Below are 27,998 nucleotides of genomic sequence, written 5' to 3' on the forward strand. Positions count from 1 at the left end.
TCCAGCAACTGAACCAAAGAATTGGTAACTTTTCTAAAACAGAAGAGGAAAATTCTTTCTCTTGTTCTGGTAGTGTTCCTTTATTCTCTACTCAAGAAAATCATTTCAGAAGCTGGATGTTTGTTGTCAAAAAAACTATGTTGTGAATAAAACGTATAAAACTAAGAAGCTATGCTGTCTCTCTTTTAAAAAATAACTCATCAAAAGAAAGGATCTTTTCCTTTTTTTTGCAAGAGAAAATTTAGTCTCTGTTTTAGAATTGCAAATATATCTTCCTAATGGAGAAGAATCAGTTCACATGACATAGTGCTTGTTTAGCCACTTCAAAAACTAGAGTGTAATTTACTATTTTTCCCTCTCTTTTCCCCATTGGATTCAGAAAGCCTCATTCTGCCACAAGCATTACTTTATATATTTCATGCAAAGATATCCTTTCAGAATGAAAAATCAGGAAAAGTTTTAATTTTATAGGCTTGGAAGTGTTTTCTTTTTCTAGGGCAGAGATAGTAGTTTCAGTACTGAGAGCAACGGAAGGGGTTAACACTGGACTTGGCTGGGTGTCAGTTAAACTTTTTTTCTGGCTCTGCTCCGGGTTTCCCCTTGAAGGGATTTCCCTCCGCCTCTGTGTCTCTGCAACAAGACCCTTTATAAAGAGCAGACTTTCTATTTCATTCCTCACTGAACCTCACTGGCTTTAGGAGCTCAAGACTTCCCAGGCACTTTCAGTGGGGACAGAAAGAAGGGTTTTGGAACTATTATTTTCTCATAACAACAGCAACTTAAAATGCCTAGGAAGATGGTTGTGATCTTTGGAGCCTCAAATATACTTTGGATGGTGTTTGCAGTTTGTAAGTTCTTCTCCTTGATTTGTTCCAAATGCTAGCATTCCATTTTAGCCCTGATTTTGGCTTCAGTCAGTTTTGTTATGGTCGTAAAGAAAGGCACTAGGATTTTTAAAGAGTGGGAAAATTTAATTTAACCTAACTTTTAATGTGCTATTGAGTATTGCTAGACACCATTATATTGTCATAGTTACAGCTGTAAAGTTGATGTTTTTTGGATACTTTTTTTCCAATGTCAAATGAGTAATTGGATTCTATCTCTAGGAAGGTCTGTCTTTTAGTTTCCTGCACTTGATAATGAGAGCAAACTTAGCTAGTGACAAAACAACTCTGATAAATGGGCATCAAGGTCAGAATGAGGGTTCTCCTAAGCGAAGAAGATTTCAACACCTTCTTTTGAAAGTGACTTCAATGCTGCCTTGCGTTAGTTGGAAGCAGTTTAGGAAAGAGATCAGCCAGATTGTATTTTGGGTGTTATACTAGAACAGAGAAGAAGGACTAGAATACTCAACAAACCAGTGTTTGTTTTTTTCTTTCTGCCTTCACAGCTCAAGCTTTTAAAATCGACATCTTCCCTGAATCCAAAATTATTGCTCAGATTGGTGACTCCATCTCACTGACTTGTAGCACAACAGGCTGTGAGTCCCCATCGTTCTCCTGGAGAACTCAGATAGACAGTCCACTGAACGGGAAGGTGAGAAATGAGGGGACCAAATCCACGCTGACCATGGATCCTGTTAGTCTGGGGAATGAACACTATTACCTGTGCACAGTGATTTGTGAGTCTCAGAAACTGGAAAAAGGAATCCCAGTGGAGATCTACTGTGAGTACTTCAGAGAATATTTGATTTTCTCTCCATTTTGCTTTAAAATAAGTTTCTAAAAGGATAGTTTTGAAAGAAAAGAAAGAAAAAAGTATATTCATGTCCAGATTCTTGGCTAGAGGACCCAGTGTACCAAGAAAGCTAGAGACAGCTGAACCTAGCACTAGACCAGAGACCCAAATCCTAGCTTCTATTTCCAACTCTGCCACAAACATGGTGACCATGGGTAAGACTCAACTTCTCTAGGCTTCAGTTTTCTTAATCATAAAGTGAAGATCTCTAAGGTTCTGTTTATTTTATTTTAAAAAATTTCTATTCAATTATATCCTTATATGTTCACTTGTCCATGTGTCTAAATGATTTATGAATTCCATACTTCAGGGATTTTCCATTTATTTATTCTTATGCAATTTGGTGCTTAAAATTAGTTTAAAGATTAAGCAGGGGATCTATAATTTAGTAATGGGCTCCTGTACAAAGTTTTCCCCTTTAGCTAGAAGAAAAATATCTGCAAACATTTCACTCATTTGACTTTGGTGGAGATAAATTTAGGAGGTTTTGTTTTTGTTTTTGTTTGGTGCCATTAAGTCTTGATGCTCAATCACTCAACCTCAAAGATATTTGTATAATGAACTAGATTTGCCTTGTGAATGTGAATGAATACCCCTCGTTTACCAGCCTACCAAAATGTACCCAAATCCATTCTCAATCCAGCAAAGAAAGTTAGCAAAAGGAGTGAAAAAATAACCTGAAATAAATCACTTGCATTCTGGTTACTGCTCTTTCCAAAATACTGGAATCCTTGATAGTCATCTCTTCAGAAAGACATCATTTGATTATCTTTTCTACTTATGTTGCTTCTCTTCTGCTGTAGTGGAGACAACTTTGTCCAGTAACCTTAACTGATTCTTCAAGAAGCCTGTATGTTGCTAGTGCTTCCCAAGAAACTGTGCCTGGCCGGCTGCTTTCAATTATGCTGGTTGTACATGCAGAGTTTATGTCTGTGCAGCCTCCTGAGCTCCTTGAAAGGCCCCCTTATGTAAATACAGGGGAAAGTAGTGAGTTCTTGTATTACCTGACAGCAAACTATGTGTATTATAAGCGCATTTCTTTCAGAATATGAGGGACAGGACTATTGGTGGAAAAATGAAAAATACTGTTTCTTCACATAGCAAAACATTTCCAGTTCCTTTGCCTTTCCTCGCAAGTACCAAATAGTTGAAGATTTAAAAAGAGAAATGAAGGCCCTTCTGGCTTTAATTATCTTGGCTGAAGTTTTTTAGTTTTTTTTTCAAGAATGTCTGTCTTTCATTATGCTTAACAGTCCTGTCTCCATTCCACATTTGACTGTAATATTCTTTAGAGTTGGAAACTTTGTTTTCTTATTTCACAGTCTTGAATCGAGCCAATGTGTTACCATCCTGGCGGTTTGCAATGAAAAGTAGCCTTGCAAGGAAAGCAATGGCTGACTGAACTAATGTGTCCCTTGACACTAAAAAGTTCAAATGGAGTATTAGTTATACTTTGAGTTAGGCATTTTGGGAGGCAAATATGCCTTCCAGAATTTAAAGACTGCACAGGTGTACCTTTCTGGTGGATGAATGCCTGTCAGAGGCACCATTTTTCAGAAACCAATTATTTAGAATTGTTCTTTTCATTTCTTAGCATATCTTGCCCAATAACTATTCTTTGCAATGCCATTCTAAGCCTCAGGTTCCTTATCCATAAAATGAAATATATCTGCCCTCACTAAAATAAGAGAATGTGATATAACATAAAAATATCTTCAATAGTAATACAGACTAATAAAAATCCTGAGTTTAAATCCCAGCTTTACCATTACTAGCTGTGTGACCTTAGGAAAGTTATGCACATGTGCTAAGTTTATGTTTTCATATCTATGAATTGTGGTATCTATTTCTTAGGGTTGTTGTGAGGATGAAATAAAGTCATTGGTGTTAAATGAATAGCACAGTGATGGGCACACATAAGTATTCAATAAACATGAATTTCTTCGCCTTCCTTTCACTCTGATAACATGCAACACTTAGTACATGCAGCGTCAGAACTGAACTCTCTAACAGGAGATTCCAGTTCTTGAACCTACCCCAAACCATGAAAGGCTATTTAAACAATTCTTCTGTATTAAGACTGTATTCGCAAACATATTAGATTTAGTTTACATTGATTTAAATCAGTAAGGGACCTCATACAACATGAACAAAAAGTCCATTTGCATGTATTTGTTTGAACTTTGCAGCTTTCCCTAAGGACCCAGAGATCCATTTGAGTGGTCCCCTGGAGGTTGGGAAGCCAGTCACAGTCACGTGTTTAGTCCCTGATGTTTACCCATTTGAAAGGCTGGAGGTAGAATTACTGAAGGGCAACCATTCCGTGAAGACACAGAACTTTCTGGAGATTTCAGAAATGAAGTCCCAGGAAACGAAGAGTTTGGAAGTAACCTTCACTCCTATTGATGAGGATATTGGGAAAGCTCTTGTTTGTCAAGCTACATTACACATTAATGAAATTGATTCTCAACCCCAAGTAAGGGAGACTACAAAAAAACTGCAAGTCTACAGTAAGTACTTGTGTAAAGTCTATGGGAATTTAGTCTTGGATCTATACAACAGTAAACTTAGCAGCTAAAGTCAAGAAGAAAATGTTTGTAGTTTTTACACCATTTTGATTCATTGAGAGCATAATTTTTGACAATAGCATAATTTAATAAGCACATCAAATTTGTGTTGAGAAGATTTGAGCTTAAGTTCTGGCTCCACTAACTGTGTGAATTTGGGTCACTTAATTTCACAGTCTATCAAAGAGGACTACTAATACCACCTGATCGGGTAGTAGGAAATAGACTCAAGTGATAAAATGTTTTTAATCATGTTTTGTAAACTCGTATACCATGCCTTGAAATATCAAGGTATAGAGATTTTACGAGGTGGGCACTTATTCTGTGTGTGAGTGCGTATATGTATGCTCATCTGGACACATATGTGTGGGGTGAGAGAGAGGAGATGAGGTTTGATTGTCTCCATGCTCCCTGAGATGGCTGGGGGAGCTGAAGCAGTCTTGAAATCCCAAAACTGGTAGGAGTGGACTCACTGTGTTTTGTTCTAGGCTAAAATGCTCTGGTCTGCTTTGACACCATACTTAAAAGGAGTATTGCCTTCTATAACAAGTTTAGTTGAAAGAGAATGAGATGGAAACATTTTATCAATGTTTTGAGAAGAATAGTCAAAATAGATATTTTTCCTAGAGAATATAAAACTTGGAAACAAGAGCTATAACTAAGTATTTGAAAGACAGTCACGTAGAAGTGGGATTTGATATATTCTTTAGCAGTAGAGGACTGAACTATGACCGGTGTATAAAAGTTGGTTACAAAGAGGAAGAGTTCAGCTCAATAAAGGGAAAGTGTTCTAATAACTAGAGCTGTCCCAAAATCAAATGGACTGTGTTTACTATAAGGCATGGATTTCCTTGCACCATAAGTGTTGAAGCTGACTTGAATGAACCTTTGGCAAGGAAGCTGAGCCGGAACTTCTACCTTACCTAGGAGATTGAACCACATTATTCTAAGAGTTTTCTTAATTTCTGAGTATCTATGGCCATCTGAAAACACCAAACATCAAAAAAAGTAACTCCATCAAATTAGTCAGAAACTGGATTGACTAATTTTTATGACTCAGCAATTCTTTACCCTAGTTTGGCAGAGAAAGTTTGTCAAATTTGTGAAAGTATGTAAATAAAGTCTATGAGAGAAATACCGTAGCCCTATTGGATCAAGATGATGCTTAGCAATGACTACTATTGTGCCCTGCCTTCTCAGTCTCACCCAAGGACACACTTATATCTGTGAACCCCTCCACAAGCCTGCAAGAAGGTGACTCCGTGACGATGACATGTACCAGTGAAGGTCTACCAGCTCCACAGATTTTCTGGAGCAAGAAATTAGACAATGGGAATCTACAGCTCCTTTCTGAGAATGCAACTCTCACTTTAATTGCTATGAGGATGGAAGATTCTGGAATTTATATGTGTGAAGCAGTTAATCTGGTTGGGAAAGACAGAAAAGAGGTGAAATTAATTGTTCAAGGTAAGCAGAATGCGAAAAAGGACTGATAAAGCTGCCATCATTTGGATTTAAGCAATAGTGAAATAGCTTCAATGCCAAAATTACTTCATTAACTTTTATTGATGATCCATCTGATCGTCATGTGCTTTTATACAATTATATATTCATCTTACTCATACTTCTTGGAAATCTTTCCTGCCAGAACTTCCATGGCTCTGCTTTTCTGGTTCCTTTCCATTTCTCATCATTCTTTCACTGCCTCATTCCTTGGCTTTCTCTCGTCCTTCTGCCCCTTGAATATTAGTATTCTCAGGTTCCCACATCTGGTCCTCCTCCCTTCTAACTCTGGACTCCCAAGATTTGAACTATGTATTATGTGCTGTTTACTCTGAAATTCATGTTCCTATTCCATATCACCAAAACCTGTCAGTTCTACCTCAAAATGATCCCTAGAATCTGACCTCTTTTCTTCAACCCTCTTGCCATTGCCTTAGTTTATCATCTCTCACTTGAACTCTTGAAAGATGTTCTTATCAATAAATAACATCCACCAGCTATATTCCAGGCACTTTACATATGTTTCCTCTAATATTCAAGAAATAACTAACGAGTATGTATTTTATATCCATTTTACAGATGAGAGAATAGTGTCACCCAGAGATTAATAATGACCCTTATTGCTTGTACACCTAATATTTGCCAGGAATTCTCTTTCCACTTTATAAATGTTACATCTTTTTTCTTTACCACAACCTTATGAGGTGAATAAAAACACAGGCACAGAATAGTTGACAATTTGCCTAGAGTCACAGAACTCATTAATGGCATTTAATAGAGGCCCATTTAAACCCCAAACCCCACGGTTTTTCAACTATAGATAATTGTCTTTAAATGGTCACCCTGCTATCATTCTGTCCCCCAACATAATCCTATGCACTGCTACCAGATTTATCTACCTTAAACAAGAAAGGTGCACATTTTATATTACTTCAACCAAACCCTAACTGCATGTAAATTAAAATTCACATTTCTTAAAATAGTCGCATAAAACTCTTCACAATCTAGTCAGAAACAACGAGCAGGGATGGCACTGGCAGCCAAAGAGCTTTTCTGGATATGTGAGACTTAGGAGTTTGCCCTGGCATCTCAGTTTTCAGCCCCTGAGTCAATAGTAAAGTATTTTTATATTGTATCAAACAAATTTAAGAGGTGGCCTGCGTACCACTTTAATGCTTAGATTTTGACTGCTTTCAATGTGATTCTGTGTGACTTTCAATGGTGCAGCTTTATTCTGGTGATACAGAAGCTCTAAGTGCTGGTCTGTTATGGGCATTGCTTCTAATCAGAAGACATATTTGTATAACTTTTTTTCAGTACTTTTCTTAGATTTTGTTTTATCTCCACATGAGGATGATTTGATTTAGTTGTTCAAGCAATTGAAAAGCTGGGATCTTGAATCAGACCCACCTGGCTTCAAGTCCTAATTTTGCCACTTGTAACCTGGGTGAGGTTATTTATCATTTTTCCTCAAGAAGAAAGAGGAGGAGGAAGAAGGGGAGGAGAGGGAGACAGAAATAATAATATCAGCTCATGAAGTTGTGAGGATTAAATGAGATAATATATGTAAAGTGATTTCCACAATGCTTGACACACTGGAACCTCTTATATTTTTGAGCTGTTTTTCCACTGTTACAGGGATTTAATAAACTACATTTGAGTGGAGAATGATTTTTTTTTTTGCTGAAAAGATGCCAATCTCTGTCTTGACAAATTTTTATCCTTATTCATTCTATTGAATGAATGAATCAACAGCGTCTTGTGCGTTTGTTCTTAAAAGATGTGGTTTCATTTCTGAAGGTCCCAAGGTGGAAAGGAGTAATTTATTCCTGGCATAGATGTTAGCTGAAAAGAGGCCAGGAAAAAAAAAGACCATATATTGAGCTGTGATGAAAGAAGAAAAGAATCTTATCTTCTTTTCGTCTTGTTCTTTTATCCCCCAGAGAAAATGTTTACTGTAGAGATCTCCCCTGGATCCCAGATTGCTGCTCAGATTGGCGACTCAGTTGTGTTGACCTGTGATGTCATGGGTTGCGAGTCCCCATCTTTTTCTTGGAGAACCCAGATAGACAGTCCTCTGAACGGGAAGGTGAGGAGCGAGGGGTCCAAGTCCACATTGACCCTGAGTCCTGTGAGATTTGAGAACGAACATTTTTATCTGTGCACCGTGACATGTGGGCATAAGAAACTGGAAAAAGGAATCCACGTGGAGCTCTACTGTAAGTGGTTTTCAGAATTGTTTACTGTTTTGTCGTCGTTGTTCCCAGTTCCACTGGAAGAAACAGAATGTGAATCTGTGACACAAGACAAGATCCTTGTGTTTAGAAGGGGAATTTAGCATTGTGAATGGTTCCTAAATCTCTGAACCAGAATTTTTGATGTAACTTAATTGGCCTAAGTCTTAAGTAGATATTACATAAGAACCCAGCATCCACAATGCTTAGGCTGTGTCTTGTCGATACTCTCTCATCATGGACTTGAACGCACTGCATGCTCCCTGCTTCCCTGTGTATGTGGGGTGTACAGAGGTGGTCGTGTGCAAGGAGTGTAGTCAGTGTCCACTCAGATAACAGGGTGGGATGACTGCTGCTCAATTATTTGAATTGGGGGTGAGGCCCAAGCATACTGTTTTTTGTGTTTTTTTTAACATCTTTATTGCAATATAATTGTTTTACAGTGGTGTGTTAGTTTCTGCTTTATAACAAAGTGAATTGGTTATACATATACATATGTTCCCATATCTCTTCCCTTTTGCATCTCCCTCCCTCCCACCCTCCCTATCTCACCCCTCCAGGCGGTCACAAAGCACCAAGCTGATCTCCCTGTGCTATGCAGCTGTTTCCCACTAGCGATCTATTTCACATTTGGTAGTGTATGTATGTCCATGCCACTCTCTCACTTCGTCCCAGCTTACCCTTCCCCCTCCCCGTATCCTCAAGTCCATGCTCTAGTAGGTCTGTTTTGACGGCACATTTGAAAGCCGATTGGCAGGATGGGAGAAATGAGGCAATGGGGAGCAAAAGAAAGCCAGGGCATTAGATTTGTCACTGGGGATGGTCCGTGGCAGACAAAAAGTAGAAACAGGAGACTGCACTAGATTTGAATATTGATTTACGCCACATAAATACACTACACTTTTTCTTGCTGTTCTTGTCACCTTAACAAAAATCCTTTACAGCCTCAAATCTCTATGAATTGACATTGCTGGAGTTCCTCAGTTTATAATGAACGAGGGAGAAAATATACAAAGTGATCATAAAGTTACACTTTGAGTAGGTTATTCTGCCTTGTTTTTATTCAGTAGAATTCAAGAGAACAATTGTAGAGATTTTCCTCCAGAAATCCTGCCCAAACTTGTGTTACCCCTCAGGAGTTTGTTCAGCATGAGTTAGAGTATGTCCGTAAAGGGATTTGAATCTCTCAGAAGAAGGGTAAATTTATTGCGTTATCGTATTACCAAGAGTCCAGGACCTGCTGATGTAGGCACATTCCCAACAGCAATGAGAACCAGCAATGAAGCCTTACCATCATATAGAAACTTTAGAGAATGTAGCACTTTAACGACACTTCGCTTAAGGAGAAAAAAATTTTAGCATGGCTCTTGCTCTTGATAACCACTCTAATCTCACATTTATTGATTTGCATAAGATGTGTTAGAAATGTTATTCAGAATCTAAATCTCATAGTTTCTTCTTAACTACAAGTATTATCCAAGGAACATTTAAGACTTTCTGCCTAAACTTGGCCATTGCAAATGAAAATGTCTAAACTGAGAAGTGCCCTTGGGTCTTATCTGAGATGAGAGGCTGCATGGCTCTGTGAAACCAAGCCTGGGCTCTGAGCTCAAGGAAATAGAAATTCTGATCTCAGCTCAGTGACTTACTAGATATGATGCCAAATGGCAGACTCTTAGCCTCTATGAATTTTGTGTTTCTCTAGCTGTAAAATACATTCTCTATAAGTTTTTCTAGCTGTAAAATAAGTTAATACCCATTAGATTATGCCGTTTTGAAGACTGAGATAATGAATGTTAAGGGACTAGCACATAGTAAATATCCAATACGTCCTGGAAAATATTTAAAATGTTTAAAATATATAGTTACTAAATAGGATGGTGGAAGCTGACATGTCCATTGAAAAGACCAGACCACAGCTGTCAGCAAGATTGCATCACTAGAGAAGAATAAAAAGTATATTTATTAGCTGATGATTTGATGTGCTAGTTATTTTTCATTTCCAGCATTATTTATATTTAATGTCATAACTATTTATATTTAATGTTGTTATTTATATATTAGTGATCATCCTATCCCAGGTGAATTAAAATCTGCATTTTGAGACCTTTGCATTTAATAGAGATTAGTTCTGTTTTTCCTTGACTGTCACATATAAACATCATTTTTGCTTGACATTTGCAGCCTTCCTTAGAGATCCAGAAATTGAGATGAGTGGTCTGTTAGTGAGTGGAAACCCAGTCACTGTAAGCTGTAAGGTTCCTGATGTGTACCCTTTTGACCGGCTGGAAATTGAATTACTTAAAGGGGAGAGTATTATGAAGAATAAAATCTTTTTGGAAGATGTAAGTAAGAAATCCCTAGAGACCAAGAGTTTGGAAATGACCTTCATCCCCACCACTGAAGACACGGGAAAAGTTCTTGTTTGTCTGGCTAAGTTACCTATTGATGAAATGGAATTTGAACCCAAACAAAGGCAGAGTACACAGATACTATATGTTAGTGGTAAGTACATGCATGATGTATCCACAATTTAATATGAATTTTTTTTAATCATGGTTACCAGGAAAGAGTTAACATGAGGTTGATAGTTAAAACTGTTGTGAAAAAAATAATTGAAAAGGAACAACAAAATAATGATTATTATAACAAACCACCCCCAATGCTTAAAACAACTGTTTATTGGCTTATGATTCTAAGCTGGAAATTTGGGAAGAGGTCAGATGGGCAGTTTGTTCAATGTGGTATTAGATGAGCTCATTCATGCATTGTCAGTCAGTTGGCAGGTCAGTGGGGGATGGTCCCAGGTGGCCTCACTCACATGTCTGGGCCTTCTCTGGTGTTTCTTGGCCTTTCTTTCTCCATGTGGTGTCTCTCAAGGAAGGTAACCTAGGTATAGTCACCAGAGTGCAGTATTTCAAGAGGGTGATCATGAAAGGGGCCTCTTGGGGCCTGGGCTTGGAAGTCCTACCGTGTTACTTCTTCCAGGATATATTGGTCAAAGTTAGTCACAAGGACAGCCTAGATTCAAGAGGTAGAAAAATAGAGTCCACCTTTTCATAGGTGATTCACATAGTTCATGGTCATGTTTAATGTACCATAAATGTCAATATGTACTATCATTGATCATCCATTCTTTGATAGTAAGAGAGTTTCTACAGAATTTATTTCCATTGGAAAATATCCAGGATGTGTCCATATTCTACTCTCTATCCTTCTGTACCTGCTAAAGTAAACGCGGACAGAAACCTCTTTTGGAAAGTTATCAAGATTTATAAACTGTTCTAATCCGTGAATCCATAGCCCAGTTTTGCAACATTATCAAAATTCTTTGGAACTCGGTGTATAAAGACTCAAGCTAACAAGTGTCCCCACCTTTTCAGTTGCTCCCGGGGATACAACCATCTTGATCAGCCCCTCCTCCGTCCTGGAGGAAGGTAGATCTGTGAATATGACATGTTCTAGCGATGGCCTTCCAGCTCCGAAAATCCTGTGGAGTAGACTGCTAAGTAATGGGGATCTACAGCCTCTTTCCGAGAATACCACTCTTACCTTAACGTCTACAAAAATGGAAGATTCTGGTATTTATGTCTGTGAAGGCATTAACCAGGTTGGAATAAGCAGAAAAGAAGTCGAATTAATTATCCAAGGTGAGCTAAGTGATTAAATGAGTTATGATTGCTAGTCTTATTTTGGTTGTGTTACTGGTTTTGAACAAAGTCCGTTTTGAAACAAACAAAATTTTTACTAAAACAGAATGCATTGAGCATTTTGAAGAGCTCATGATGCTTCCTCTGCACGGAAAGCTCCTGGAATAGTACTTCCCCATGAACCATTCCAAGTCACTTATCCCAAAATTCTTTCAACTGCAGGTGGAATCCAGGAACTGTGCCAAGAGTTCCAGTTACACTTACAAGGCATTGATTATGGCATTGAAATAAGGATAGGAAGCTGTATATATGTATTTTGAAATTACTTAGGACTAAAGCTACCTTATCTAGCTGGATTAAACTCTGAGTGGCAATCTCACAAGATGCCTGCTAGTGTGTGCTTAGGAGCCTAAGAAGGCACTTAAACATTTTATAAATTCTGAGATTGAGTAGCAGTGACCATGCCCTCTGGTTTATCAGTTTAATGGCATAGAATCACTAGGGTGGATGAAGTTAGCAGATCCAGACCCATTCTTGCCAGGATGGAGAGGCAAGACTGAGAACAAAACAATTCCTAGTTGACAGGATGAAGCTGTAGGCAGTTTTGGGCAAAATCATGAAGTGACTTGGATTTCTCTCATACCTTCCCTTTTGGGGTTCAAGGTTCTCTTCTTCACTAGAGCAGTCAGTTCCGCTCTTACCCCTTGGTATTGTTTCCACTAAGATATTAGTGACTTTCTTGTTACATCATTACAATAATAATTTGTATTTTAAAGGAAGAACCTTGGCAGGGCAATGCACTACCTTAAAGAAAGCCCTTAGGATGTAGCTCTGGTTGGGGAAAGAGTATCAAATCAAGTCACAAAACAGATGAACTTAATGGGAATCTCACTTATAAAATGGTGATGTGGTACCTCCCTCCACAGGTTGCGTATTAACAGAGATGTTGTATGTCAAGTACTTAGCCCAGGATAATTGGTGTTGTTAAGGATTGTAAGCACAGCTTAATTTCTTTTTTTTTTTTTTAAGGAAGATGTTGGGGGTAGGAGTTTATTAATTAATTAATTTATATTTGGCTGTGTTGGGTCTTCGTTTCTGTGCGAGGGCTTTCTCCAGTTGTGGCGAGCGGGGGCACTCTTCATCGCGGTGCGCAGGCCTCTCACTGTTGCGGCCTCTCTTGTTGTGGAGCACAGGCTCCAGATGCGCAGGCTCAGTAGTTGTGGCTCACGGGCCTAGTTGCTCCACGGCATGTGGGATCCTCCCAGACCAGGGCTCGAACCCTGCATTAGCAGGCAGATTCTCAACCACTGCACCACCAGGGAAGCCCCAGAGCTTAATTTCTTGATCTGGGATTGTCCAGCTCAGAACTCAGAAGCCTGTAAAGGCCTTTATACTTAAAGAAATATTTGCACAGCAGTGTGACCAAAAAAAAAAAAGTTCTTTTTCACATTTGAAACCTACAGCTGTTTTTAAAACACTTATTCGTTGGCTAGGCTGGGTAAAGAATTATATTAAGGGACATGAAAGAAGCATAAGAGTTGTCTTCTTTTATTAAAAATGTGATCATTTACAACAATCCAGTAAATGCTTGACTTCTTTAATTACCCCTCTAAATATTTAACGCAAACAGTAAGCACAAATACCATCTTGACAGCTATTGTTACTGTCATTAAATTAATATGGGATTGGTTTATATTTCATTCAGTCAGAGGTATCTTTAAATTCTTTCCACAGTTGCTCCAAAAGATATACGACTTACAGCTTTTCCTTCTGAGAGTGTCAAGGAAGGAGACACTGTCATTATCTCCTGTACATGTGGAAATGTCCCCCAAACTTTGATAATCCTGAAGAAAAAAGCAGGGTCAGGCTACATAGTGCTGAAGTCTACAGATGGTGCATATACCATCCACAGGGCCCAGTTGGAGGATGCAGGAGTATACGAATGTGAATCTAAAAATGAAGTTGGCTTGCAATTAAGAAGCATAACACTTGATGTTAAAGGTTTGTTTTTGTTTTTGTTTTTTATTATTTTTTATAATCGGTCAGAGGCTTGGTGAATTGTAACGAATTTCAAGGATTAGGTGAATGAGTGAGCAAAATGGAACTGAATTCCATGATGATTATGGTTATTTCTTAGTCTTTCCTAAAATAATCACGCACAGCTGCTCTATCCTATAGAGTCAGCCAGGAAGTTGACATTAATCAATCATTGGTCAGTGTAGAATTCCCGTTTGCTTTTTTAAACGTTGACAATTCATCATTGGTCTCTGAGGTCCTGCATTTCCAAAGTGTTTAAATGTATTTTCAAAACCTTTCCCTGGGGGTTATAAGGAAACTAGGGAAGTAGAATTGGCACATGGAAAAAGAAAGGTTCTATCCAGACCATTTTCCTTCCTACCAGAAGAGAGTGTCACTCTCTGAACACAGAGTAACTACATATTTTCTGGATTGACTCTCTTCAGGAAAATAACTGAGTATGGTGATCTTAATGCTGAACAACTTAAAGGAAACTCTAGACTACAGAACTGTCTCCTTAGAAAATCCAAGCTCCTTGTCCATTTTACCCTATTCTGATGGAGAGAGGGAGGGAGGGGGCAGTGGCCCCAGCAGAAAAACTTCAGAAGCCTCTTAATCTCCTAACCCCTCGTGTGAACACACAGTAGGATCTGTTGATCTTATCAGTGGAAGTAGAACAAGTCAGCCTTTACTACTCTGTCTCCCACTCCTTGAGTGCTAATGAGCTCCCATTGTGTGTTGGAAGCCAAAATTGAAGTGAACATTCTTGCAAACAAATGCCAATTCTTAAGAGCCTCTGGCACTGGGCTCTCAGAGTTAGCAACTACTCATCAGTGTAAAGAAAATTTAAACGTGGGTCAGAAAATGGATAAAAATTTTACTCATCTGGCCAAATCTCTCAAGATTACAAGACCTTACCATATGTTTTCTTGTCTTCATGGTACCTCCTCAGAACACAACAATATCAATACATACACCTAGAAATGTTAAAGAAGGGGAAATATCACGATTACATGTAAAACTTTTAGTCATCCACCTGCAGTGATTATCCTGAAAAGAGTTGATCTGGCCAATGAAGTTACTATGTGTTCAAAGAATGGAACATTTACCTAGTATCATGTTACTCAAAGTGACACAGGGATGTATGTAATCAGTGCTTCCAATGAGGTTGGGGATGTTTCTGGACGGATTGAGATCTTGGTTATGAGTAGGTTGAAATTCATTTATTCCTATTTAATCCTCAATGCCTCCAGAACACCTTTAATTAAGCCTAGTCCCAGGAACTTGGACTCCCAACATTTTTATATTTCTTTTTGTAGTTAACGATTCTCTTTTAAAGACACACCAAAGCTTCTTCTCCACTTTTTATCTCTCATACATTGCTGTCTTTTCTAATTGCTTTATTAAGTTAGTAACTTACATATTTGCCATTTTTCACTCATTATTTAAATGAACAAATTGAAGCACATTAGGCACTCAGCTAGAACCCCCAAACTAAATATGGTTTAAAATAACTACAAATGAATGGAAACAAAAATTTGACATTTTTCCTGGGAATTTTCAACTAGTCATCTTTTGTAATTAGCTAAGTTTTAAAATTAATTTTTTTTTTTTACAAATATATTTGCTTGAATGTATTCCAGTGATAGAAACGGTTGGGAGTCTTTAGGATATTCAGTGTTGATACAGCTAATAGAAAATTGTATTTGAAGGTTGCCCTGGTAACCAACTCAACAGCGAATTTGTATTTTACTGCAGATATCTGAGGGGAAAACAAAAGGCAAAAGATAATATGTATTAAATTGAAAAGAAAACAATAGGAGCAGAGATACCATTGCTCAGCAGGTTATCAATATTGATGCTTAACCATAATTATGATAATGGAAATTCTATTGAAATATTACCCTTGTACTCTGACTAGTTCTACTCTAGCAAGGGAAAGTAGAAAAATAGGCAATTATCATTATGTTTATGGTAAAGTGTTTTTGACCTCAATAATTCAAAAAAATGGACTCCCCGTCATCTGACTCCGGTGATTCTTTTCTTCTTGGTTGATCTCCAGTGATTAGAAACTCCTAGAAGTAAAGCAATGATTATCAAGGTCAAATCACTCACTTCTTCCAGGACTGAGACAATATATACTTCACTTGAAGAAATGATATTTGTGAGGTCATACAATGCTGTGCAAACGTAAATATAAATAGAGATGAAACTTCAGTAAATACCATGCTATCTTCTACAGATGTTCTTATAAGGTTAAGATATTAAATAGTATTGTAGGGGTCAGATGATTTTTGTAAGTAGAAAGAGTACTAATTTTAAAGTTTTTGTATACTATTACCTTATATACCCAATTTACAACAAAATGTCAAAATGACAGGATGTAGAAAGAAAAAAATATATTACTATTCAAAAGATATTTATTGGGTGCAAGCTACTCCAAGCAGGGAGCCAGGTACTGGCTATTCAGTGGTGGATCAAAAAGAAACTAGATACATGTGCTTATGTAATTCACAGTCTGAAGGAGGAAGACAAAATTAATAGATAAGCAAACAAATGTTTAACTATAAGCTGTGATTAGAGCTATGGAGGGAAAATGTAGTGGGTTATATAACTATATTAGGAAAAAAGTATATTAGGGTTTCTTGTTTAGGCTGGAGGAGATGCAGGTCAGAGAATGTCTCTCTGAGTAAGTCACATTTAAGCTAAAACATAATGCTATCCAAAAAACTTCATATTATCGAGAAGTGATATAAATGCTGAAGAGGAATAATGTGTATTAAGATGCCCTACTTCAGAGATACAAAATATAAAGTTTTCTATATATCTCTAAAAAGCCATCGACAAGAATTCTTTCCCTTACTATCTTATATGTGGTGTTTGACTATAATGGTTACACTCTAGGTGTTACAGGACTTTTCTTGGAGAACTGTTTAGTTATTCTAATTCATAATGATCAGAGTCCTAGTTCTTTAGTATATGTTTCTATTTCCCAAAGCAAACCCTCTTCTCCAATTCTTGCTCTTCTAAATGAGTCCTAAAAAGTTGCTCCCTTCCTTCCATTCTGCTATTGAACCTGAATCTATTTGAATCCAAGTTTGTGGAAATCAACAACTGTCATCTTTAGACTCATCATGACCATAGCAACTGCTAACTGATTATTTAAATAATTCAAAGAAATATGTATTTTGGGTCCTGTTGGTTCTTATCACTACTTTGATTCACTTCTCTTTAGAGGACGAGTTGTACTGTTAAAATAAAACATGTAACTATTATTCTTAAACAATTTCTTTTTATACTAGACATTAATTGCATCCATTTTGTTATTTTCCAGGAAGAGAAAGTAACAAGCATTATTTTTCTCCTGAACTTCTCGTGCTCTATTGTGCATCCTCCTTAATAATACCTGCCATTGGAATGATTATTTATTTTGCTAGAAAAGCCAACATGAAAGGGTCATACAGTCTTGTAGAAGCACAGAAATCAAAAGTGTAGCTAATGTTTGAAATGTTCAATCAGAGACACTATTTATCAGTTCAAATCCTCAGTACTGCTCATCATTCCACGAGGAAAACATCAAGCTAGGAGTACAGACTTCCTTGAATGTAGTGAACTCTTGGAAAGAAATGGCTGCCTATGCCCCTTGTTGTGAGCAAGAAGCCAAAGGAAAATTTCTGCCTAAAAAATAGGCACTACCTTTGAAATGTGACGACTGGAGTAGTTTCTTGATGTGTATATGCAATAACATGATTTGTATATATGTAAAATAAAACTATGCCATAGCAAGATTGCTTGGAATATCAGCACACTATAGTCACATTTCTATAATTATTAAAATGTTGCTTGGATTGACTGTTATAACTTAAAGCATCTTAATATTGATTGGCAGCTGAACTATGTCATCTTTTTAATATTTTATTTCCTTTAACAAAATTTTATTCCTATAAAGCTCATAGACAAAAATTCCATGTTTTGTAAAGATGTTAGGATTTTATATTGTTATAGGCAAATGATAAACCAAGAGGGCACTGGGTTGACTTTCAGGTACTAAACACTTCAACCTATGGTATAATGGTTGATTGGATTTCTCTGGATGGTACTAATATGGTACAGAGTCGTGTTATGATGTTGTTTGTTCATCAGACTCTTGTGTAACTTTCCCAATGTGGTCTAAAAATGCAACTTCTTTTGATTTTCTTTTGTAAATGTTTAGGTTTTTTTGTATAGTAAAGTGATAATTTCTGGAATTGAAAGACTTGTGTGTTTATTTATTATTAATTGCCTCCTTTAATCATGTTGCAGCTCTTTGTGAAATGTCAAGTTCAAAGACCAAAGAGTTCAAACCCATAGAACTAATAAGCAGATACTTGAAGTATGGTCCTCAGATTACTTTCATCAGAATCATCATGGGAACTTGACAAACATTCACGTTTCTTGGGGCCATCCTAACCTATTGAACTGAAATATCTGGTTTTGTGACCTTGGAATCTGCAATTAAAAAATTTTTTTAAATATAGTATACACAGAAAGAGTGAATGCAGATGAACATACACATATTAAAGGGCAGCAAGTGAACACCTGTATGTACCACTAAGGCCAAGAGATAGAGCATTACTATTCTTCAGAGCCTCTTAGATGCTGCTCACTGATTGCAGCTCTCTTACTGAGGCATAAGCGATATCGTGAATTATACATTAACCATTCCCTTTCTTTGGAGATTTTATACCTATATAGGAAACCCTAAGTAGAACATTATTTTGTTTGCCAGCTTTTGAATTTTACATAAAAATAATCAAACAATATATTTGTCTATGACTTTATTCACACAAAATTATGTTTTTGAATAATTCATCCATATTGTATTTAGCTTTGTATATTCATTATAAGATTTTGCTACAGCTTATTTATACATTCTAGTGTTGATGGATATTTGGGCTGTTTCCATTTTTACAATACTGATCAAAGCGTCTATAAACACTGTTTTACATGTTCCTGACTAACATGTGTAAGAGTTAACTTAGGGTGCAATAATTCCTATAAAGTGTATACATTCTAATGAAATTGCTGGGGTGTAGGAAATGTACACTTTCAGGTTTATAAGGAAAGCCAAACTATTTTCTGAAGTGATTGAAATAATTTATACTCCCACCAGCAGTGAATAAGTTCACATTACTAAATGGCTTACCAAAATTTGGCATTGTCTGACTTAAAAATTTGCCTTTCTTATGGGTATAAAATGATTTCCCATAATGGTTTAAATTTGCATTTTCCTGATTATTAGTGAGGTTGAACATCTTTTCATACATTTAACAACTCTTTGTGTTTAGGATCATTTGAGCTGGAGATACATAAATATTCTGGATACCTGTCCTTTGTTGGTTTCCCCTACATATTCTTCTGGGAATTTTATAGTTTTAGGTCTTATGTTAAGTCTTAATCTACTTTGAGTTGATTTTTGTGTATGGTGTAAGATAATCCCATCTGTTCTTTACTGCATATTTCCTTTTCTTTTCTGCCTTCTTTTGGATTGATTGTTATATTTTTAGTAATTACACTTTACCCTTTTTATTGGCTTATTAGTTATTACTCTCTGTTTTTGTTTTTAGTAGTTGCTTTAGGATTTATAGTACATCTTTAAATATTACACCACTTCACATATGAGAACTTTATAATGTATATTTTCTTATCTCCCCCTTCCAGCTTTCGTGCTAAGATATTTTTATTTTACAGGTGTAATAAACCCCACAATACATTGCTGTTGTTTCTTACTTTAAAAAGTCAATTATCTTTTAAAGATATTTGAAAATTAAGAAAATTTTTATGTTTAACTGCATATTTACCGTTTCTAGTACTCATCATTCTTTTCTGTAGATTCAGATTTTCCTCTGCCATCATTTTCCTTCTGTTTAGAAACGTCCTTTAACATTTCTCATAGTACATACATGTTTGCTGGTAATGAATTCTTTTCTGAGAACGTCTCTGGGTTTTTTTTTTTTTTTTGAGTTTTCATTTTGAAAGATAGTTTTAATAAAATGAATATATAATTTAATTAACAAATTTATACATTCAAATGGTTATGCTATTTTATAAACATACAATAATTATGTTCCATTAAATTACAATGTAATTTACAGAGACAGGTATCATCCTGTTGCCTCACATAAGTTTTCAGGTCAGTAGTTTCCTCCAATGTGGAAGTTAATCAGATAAATGGTCAGAGAACTTTATTGGTATAGAATTCTAGGTTGACAAGGTTATGTTTTTGTTTTTGCTTTTGTTCTTTAGAAATGTTTCACCTTCTTCTAAATCTGCTTATCTTTGTTCTTTAAATGTAACATCTTTTTTATCTCTTGTTGTTTTTAGGATATTTTTAACACTGGCTTTAAGAAATTTGATTATGATGTGCCTTCATATAGTTTTCTTTATGATTTGTGTGTTTGTGTGTGTGTGTGTGTGTGTGTGTGTGTGTGTGTGTGTGTTTTGGTTTGTTAAGATTCTTACATCTGTGACTTTATAGTTTTCATTAAGTTTGGAAAAATTTCAGCCATTATTTCTTCAAAAAATTTTTTTCCGTACCACCCACCTCTTCCCTTTTGTAAACTCCAATACAGATACAAAAGGGTGCTTGGCATTGTCCCATAGCTCACTGATGCTCTGCTTCTTTGTTCTAGTCTTTTTTCTATTTGTGTTTCATTTTGAATAGTTTCAATTGCTATGTTTTCAAGTTTACTAATCTTTTCTTCTACATTGTTTAATCTGCTATTACTCAATGTGTGTTTTTTAAAATAATCCCAGTAGTAGTTTTCATGGCTAGTGGTTCTACTTGGGCCTTTACTTACCATGCTCAAGTTTCCTTCACCTTCTTGAATGTGTTGGATATCATTATAATAACTTCTAATGTTCTTGTTGCTAATTCTATCATATGTGTCATTTCTGGGTCTGTTTCTATTGATTGGCCCATCTCTTTAATATGAGTCATACATTCCTGCTTTTTTTGTGACCTTTAATTTTTTATTAGATGCAAGACATTGTGAATTTTACCTTGCTTGGTGCTGGATATATTCATATTCTTATAAATATTCCTGAGCTTTTCTTCCAGGTCATAGCTAAGTTACTTGGAGAAATGTTGACCCTTTTGAGGTTTCTATTTTCTTTATTTTTATTTTTTATTTATTTATTATTTTTGCGGTATGCGGGCCTCTCACTGTTGTGGCCTCTTCCATTGCGGAGCACAGGCTCCGGACGCGCAGGCCCAGCGGCCATGGCTCACGGGCCCAGCCGCTCCATGGTATGTGGGATCCTCCCAGACCAGGGCGCAAACCCTTATCCCCTGCATCGGCAGGCGGACTCTCAACCACTGCGCCACCAGGGAAGCCCGTTTTTTATTTTTTAAGTATTGTTTTGTGAGACTGGAGCCACCTTTAATCCAGAGCTAATTTTCTTTTATTACTGAATCAATACTCTTTTGAGTATTCTATCTGATATCCCATGATTTATGAGTTTTTCCCACTCTTGTTGAAGGGAGCACAAACTATGCTTTGTCCTGTGGAAACCCAAGAATTGTTCCCCTTGCTCTTATTGGGTGGTTCTTTCCCCATATGTGGGTAGTTTTCTTACAAAGGAAACTGTCATAGCCCAGCTTGAGGAAGACTTGGAGACTTTCTGAAGATTTCCAGAGCTCTCTCTGTGTAGCTCTCTCCTCTCTGGAACTCTGTCCTGCACACTTTACCAACCCTAGCCTCTCTCAACTTCTAAACAATTCTCAGTTTCAGGAAGTCCCAAGGCTCTGCCTGAGTTCCCTCTCTCTTCAAGTTATAGCCTGGAAACTCTCTCCAGGTAGTAAATCTGGGCAATCAGAAGACTTACCTCATTTGTTTCCACTCTCACCAATATCACTGTCCTTTGCAACCTCCTATCCAATGACTGAAAAACATTGTTTCATATATATTCTCTGGCTTTGTCATTATTTCAATTGTAATGGTAAATCCAACCCCTTACCTTGACTAGAAATAGAAGTCTGAACTCACTTTTAATCAAAGACTACTGCTAGAAACACTCTCTAGAAATTTTTTCTCTATTTGTTGTAGGAATGTTTATTTTATATTTTACACTTCTCTGCTCCACATTATAAGGATCCATATAAGAGATTAATTTTAGAATACAATGCAGGAAACAACATTTACCTGAAGAAATTAGTTTTCTTCTAAATCATGATTAAGGAGATTAATATAAAAGACCTGTCTTCTTTATTCTTTGATCAACCAGGAGATTCTTAGTCAAATTTACATATTAACTATAGCATATGTGTGGTATTTTATGGACTATTTTGTTTGTTTGAGTGCTATTTTCCCCTTGGTTACATCTGTACCAGTTTGCATTTTCTTCTGCCTCTTGTGCCTTTTCCTTACATTTATATTTTATTAAACACTTTCTGTAAGTTACCTCATATTTAATGGAAAGGCCAGAATACAAAGAAGTAAACCAAAAATTAAAATAGTTTGTGTATACGTGGTACCTTGAAAGCATAAGCATGAACAAAGTAGTCTAGATGAATTCTTTATATTCACTCTCTCTATTGGAGAACAAAACCCATGGAGTTGGTGAACAGGATAAATGTGGTTGGAAAAGAAGACAAGAAATCTTTGGAGCTTAAGTGCTGTCCACTGAGGAGGGTTCTAGATCAAATGTCACTGTGTAGACCAGCGATATTTGGGGTACTAGGAAGAAATGGATGTCTCAGGTTGTGGTTTGGAGAGTGATAAGTATACTGAAAAAGAGAAATAGAAGATGAAGGAAAGCCTTGGGTTTTTCACAATGTTGCTAAGAAAGAACTCTGATCTTTTGTGTTTTAAGACACATGTTGTGCTACTTGTGTGTCTGATGATCTAATCAGAGCCTGTGGGTATGTAAATGTGTCTATCTTAACATATAAGCTTCAAAGAGAGCCAGTAACATTCTATCACTTTGAGTCTCTTTAAATAGGTCCGTTGATGGGAGGGATATAATGTTTCACTAAAATGATTTTTCTGAGTAAAGATAATGTAGATAATCTTATAGTGAGTATGAAGACGTGACCTAAATCATGAAGGTGGTATGCAAAGAACTGAAGTTTGGAAAAGCTGAACTCGGGGGGTTTTCTCTTTAGTGTTGTGTATGGACCACTAGTATATACAACACACTTCTCTGTTGGATTGTTTAATTTTTGGTCAATACATAATATTCTTTTATTTACTGTTATTATTATTTACTGTTATGGTGATAACTTTCAACCTCTCTATGCTGAGTGGGTTCTGAGAGAAGAGCGTTATAACTTGCTTAGAATAAGAGCTAAGAGCAATAGAACAATATCAAGGCATTATTCGTATTAGGTTGAAATATATGAGGTTGTCAGTCAAAACCTGTCCAATATCAGAAATTCACATGGTTTAACTTGTGTATCAGTGTTAGGTTTATATGTTGTGTAACACACCACCCCAAAATTCTGTGGCTTAAAATGACAACCATTTTATTTTATTTTATTTTTATTATTTTTTACATCTTTATGGGAGTTTAATTGCTTTACAATGGTGTATTAGTTTCTGCTTTATAACAAAGTGAATCAGTTATACATATACATATGTTCCCATATCTCTTCCCTCTTGCATCTCCCTCCCTCCCACCCTCCCTATCCCACCCCTCTAGGTGGTCACAAAGCACTGAGCTGATCTCCCTGTGCTATGCAGCTGCTTCCCACTAGCTATCTATTTTACATTTGGTAGTGTATATATGTCCATGCTTCTCTCTCACTTTGTCACAGCTTACCATTCCCCCTCCCCATATCCTCAAGTCCATTCTCCAATAGGTCTGTGTCTTTATTCCTGTCTTACCCCTAGGTTCTTCATGACATTTTTTTTCTTCTTAAATTCCATATATATGTGTTAGCATATGGTATTTCCCTTTCTCTTTCTGACTTACTTCACTCTGTATGACAGACTCTAGGTCTATCCACCTCACTCCAAATAGCTCAATTTCGTTTCTTTTTATGGCTGAGTAATATTCCATTGTATATATGTGTCACATCTTCTTTATCCATTCACCCAATGATGGACACTTAGGTTGCTTCCATGTCCTGGCTATTGTAAATAGAGCTGCAATGAACATTTTGGTACATGACTCTTTTTGAATTATGGTTTTCCCAGGGTATATGCCCAGTAGTGGGATTGCTGGGTCATATGGTAGTTCTATTTTTAGTTTTTTAAGGAACCTCCATACTGTTCTCCATAGTGGCTGAACCAATTCACATTCCCACCAGCAGTGCAAGGGAGTTCCCTTTTCTCCACACCCTCTCCAGCATTTATTGTTTCTAGATTTTTTGATGATGGCCATTCTGACTGGTGTGAGATGATATCTCATTGTAGTTTTGATTTGTATTTCTCTAATGATTAATGATGTTGAGCATTCTTTCATGTGTTTTTTGGCAGTCTGTATATCTTCTTTGGAGAAATGTCTATTTAGGTCTTCTGCCTATTTTTGGATTGGGTTGTTTGTTTTTTTGTTATTGAGCTGCATGAGCTGCTTATAAATTTTGGAGATTAATCCTTTGTCAGTTGCTTCATTTGCAAATATTTTCTCCCATTCTGAGGGTTGTCTTTTGGTCTTATTTATGGTTTCTTTTGCTGTGCAAAAGCTTTGAAGTTTCATTAGGTCCCATTTGTTTATTTTTATTTCCATTTCTCTAGGAGGTGGGTCAAAAAGGATCTTGCTGTGATTTATGTCATAGAGTGTTCTGCCTATGTTTTCCTCTAAGAGTTTGATAGTTTCTGGCCTTACATTTAGGTCTTTAATCCATTTTGAGGCTATTTTTGTGTATGGTGTTAGGGAGTGATCTAATCTCATACTTTTACATGTAGCTGTCCAGTTTTCCCAGCACCACTTATTGAAGAGGCTGTCTTTTCTCCGTTGTATATTCTTGCCTCCTTTATCCCAGCAATCCCACTACTGGGCATATACCCTGAGAAAACCATAATTCAAAAAGAGTCATGTACCAAAATGTTCATTGCAGCTCTATTTACAATAGCCCAGAGATGGAAACAACCTAAGTGTCCATCATCGGATGAATGGATAAAGAAGATGTGGCACATATATACAATGGAGTATTACTCAGCCATAAAAAGAGACGAAATTGAGCTATTTGTAATGAGGTGGATAGACCTAGAGTCTGTCATACAGAGTGAAGTAAGTCAGAAAGAGAGAGACAAATACCGTATGCTAACACATATATATGGAATTTAAGAAAAAAATAATGTCATGAAAAACCTAGGGGTGAAACAGGAATAAAGACACAGACTTACTAGAGAATGGACTTGAGGCTATGGGGAGGGGGAAGGGTAAACGGTGACAAAGCAATAAAGAGGCATGGACATGTATACACTACCAAATGTAAAGTAGATAGCTAGTGAGAAGCAGCCGCATAGCACAGGGAGATCAGCTCGGTGCTGTGTGACTGCCTGGAGGGGTGGGATAGGGAGGGTGGGAGGGAGGGTGACGCAAGCGGGAAGAGATATGGGAACATATGTATATATATAACTGATTCATTTTGTTGTGAAGCTGAAACTAACATACCATTGTAAAGCAACTATGCTCCAATAAAGATGTTTAAAAAAAAAAAAAAAAGGTAAGGTGGCCATATGTGTATAGGTTTATCTATGGGCTTTCTATCCTGTTCCATTGATCTATCTTTCTGTTTTTGTGCCAGTACCATACTGTCTTGATTACTGTAGCTTTGTAGTATAGCCTGAAGTCAGGGAATCAGGAATCAGGATTCCTCCAGCTCTGTTTTTCGTTCTCAAGATTGCTTTGACTATTTGGGGTCCTTTGTGTTTCCATACAAATTGTGAAATTTGTTGTTCTAGTTCTGTGAAAAATGCCAGTGGTAGTTTGATAGGGATTGCATTGAATCTGTAGATTGCTTTAGGTAGTAGAGAATGACAACCATTTTATTATGTTTAATGATTCTTGGGCTGACTAGGGTCGGCTGCATGGGTTTGTGCTCTTCTTCTTCATGGGTTTGGGTCAGTTGTCTAGGGGCTTGAGTAGGCTGGAATATTCAATGTGATTCACCCACATGGCCGATAATTACTGCTGGCTGTCAGCTGGTAGCTCACCTGTGGCTGTCAAGGACAACCTTGGCTCTTTTCTTTGTAGTATGGGTTCCTCACATGTCTTGGGTTTGGACGTCTCAGACTATTATTTCTACTGCATTCTCAAAGCCAATTCACAAGTCCAGCCCAGATTCTGAGGGTTGCGGGTAGGAGGTAGCTCCACATCTTGATGTGTTTGGGAATTTACAGAGTGAAGAGGAAATATTGGGGACCATCTCTGGAGATCAGTTACCATCAAAAAACATTTCTCTGATGAATGTAAGAAAGACCATTCAGGTGAGTTTTACTCAAATAAGGGCACAAAGTGATAAGTGAGCAGTATAACAGTGGATGCTATTAGTTCCTTAGTGTGTGCCAATAAAAATTACAATGTTGAAGACAATACTGTGACATGAAAATATTCAAAAATTTTGATGCGTAATCTAAAAGGAGTAATAAGATGTGTGCCCAAATAGCCATAATTCAAGTAAAAATTGATGCATAGGTAAAGATAAAACTGAGAGGAGAAAAACACTGACTCTGGCCAGGAGAGATAGAAGGACTCAGGCACAGCTCCATGAAGGAGGTGCTATTCAAGCTGCATCTTGAAACAAGGGATAAGATGTAGACAAGTCACTATAAGGAAGGGCAGAGACATTCAATGTGAAGTGGAAAGAGTGAGCATGGGTATAGAGGGAGCAAAGACCTTTGACTTCTATGTAAAGAAGAGGCAACCAGCCCATTTGGCAGAAACATGGGAAAGTGTAAACAAGTACAGTAAGAACTGAAGTTGGAAAAGTGAGTTGTAGCAAATTGTGGGAGGCCTTGAATGCTGACTTGGAAGTTTGGGCTTTGTTCAGGAGTAAGAGCCATTGAAAGGAACCAACAGGAGCAGGGCAATGCTCTAGGAGGTTGACACCTCACGTTCATCTGATATTTTCTATCTATACCTTTGTCCCCTGACTATTCCCAGAGACTCCCCTCCCAGCTTTCTGCATTTAGTGATAACTTCCTTTCCATTATTTAGTTCCAGGGCTGCCACAGTAGTGAGATATGGGAGAACCATTTTTCTTACATTATATGTGGATAAAACAGAATATTATTTAGCTACTAAAATAACATTTTCAAAAAATATTTATTGGCATGGGGAAATGCCTATGTTCCAGTAAAGAAATAACAAAATAATAGATTAATAAAAACAGAATAAGAATTGTATGTAAAATGTGAAAACATCATAAAAATCTGAATACTCTGTGTCTATATGCATATGCACATAGAGAGAGGAAAGGAGATCACAGTGTTACATTGACAGTGGTATTATGGGTATTTTTATTTTATTTATACCAAATAAAATATTTGGTATGAATATTTTTCCAAATTAGAATGACTAAATTTTTTTAGTCATTCTAATGACTAAATTAGAATGACTAATTCTAATTAGTTTTCCAAATTAGAAAGTATTAGAGTTATAGTCAAAAAAGTTATCTTCTAGTGTGTTAACCACTGCAAGTAAGTCTTCAAATGGCAACCAAGTAAAAATAGCATCCTACCTGAACTTGAGACTTGGAATTCTCAAAGACCTATAAATATTTAGGGCTCTGCGATCCAGACATAGAGTGAGACAGCTGCTTTGGCTCTCTGAGTATTTGAGTGTTTGCTCTGAAGAGAATAAAAAGGAGAGGAAGGTACTTGAACAACCTTTCACCACTAAACCACCTCTGGAATTTCTAAATAAGGGCTTGGAGGGAGGGAAGGTGACATAAAGAGCCTGCACACCATCACTCCACACTCTCACAGGACTTGGGGAATGACGCAGCCAGAATTACTTGGAGACACTGAAGTGAAATATTGAGGTTTAAACCTCAATATTTCACCAGCTATCCAGCCGACCTCAGGTTCCTTATACAAATTTTGTTACTTTATGTCTCAAGAATCATTTGTTCACTCTTTTCCAGTCTTGCATAATTTACTACTGTGGGAATCTGATAATACTTAAGCAGATAAAGAAAGACGTGAGGAAATCCTGGGAAAAGAGTAAAACTGTCACATTATTATTTTAAATTACTGTGTTTGAGCAACTGAATTTACTAATTCATTTTATTTCTTCAGAAATTTTCAACCAGGTAGCTCTGCAATTTTGTTTACATCTTTGATATAATAAAAGAGTATACT

General features: G+C 36.9%; 1 protein-coding gene across 1 annotated transcript; it reads left to right on the plus strand.

The window, feature by feature from the left end:
• Positions 1–618: 618 nt before the first annotated feature.
• On the plus strand, positions 619–17,954 carry VCAM1 (vascular cell adhesion molecule 1). The gene is made up of 9 exons (XM_067727048.1): positions 619–848; positions 1,391–1,666; positions 3,927–4,247; positions 5,505–5,771; positions 7,751–8,026; positions 10,226–10,546; positions 11,425–11,691; positions 13,426–13,692; positions 17,042–17,954. The coding sequence occupies exons 1-9, from the start codon at positions 785–787 to the stop codon at positions 17,200–17,202; spliced, it is 2,220 nt and encodes a 739-aa protein (XP_067583149.1). The 5' UTR covers positions 619–784; the 3' UTR covers positions 17,203–17,954.
• The last annotated feature ends 10,044 nt before the right edge of the window (positions 17,955–27,998 follow it).

Source organism: Pseudorca crassidens, chromosome 2 (genome assembly GCF_039906515.1).
Source record: "Pseudorca crassidens isolate mPseCra1 chromosome 2, mPseCra1.hap1, whole genome shotgun sequence".
NCBI lineage: Eukaryota > Metazoa > Chordata > Mammalia > Artiodactyla > Delphinidae > Pseudorca > Pseudorca crassidens.

Bases quoted from the DNA above. Each gene is read 5' to 3' on its own strand.
- VCAM1 (XM_067727048.1), top strand. From the start codon at position 785: ATGCCTAGGAAGATGGTTGTGATCTTTGGAGCCTCAAATATACTTTGG. The intron at 849-1,390 runs GTAAGTTCTTCT...CTGCCTTCACAG, and splicing joins TTGGATGGTGTTTGCAGTTT to CTCAAGCTTTTAAAATCGAC. The intron at 1,667-3,926 runs GTGAGTACTTCA...TGAACTTTGCAG, and splicing joins AATCCCAGTGGAGATCTACT to CTTTCCCTAAGGACCCAGAG.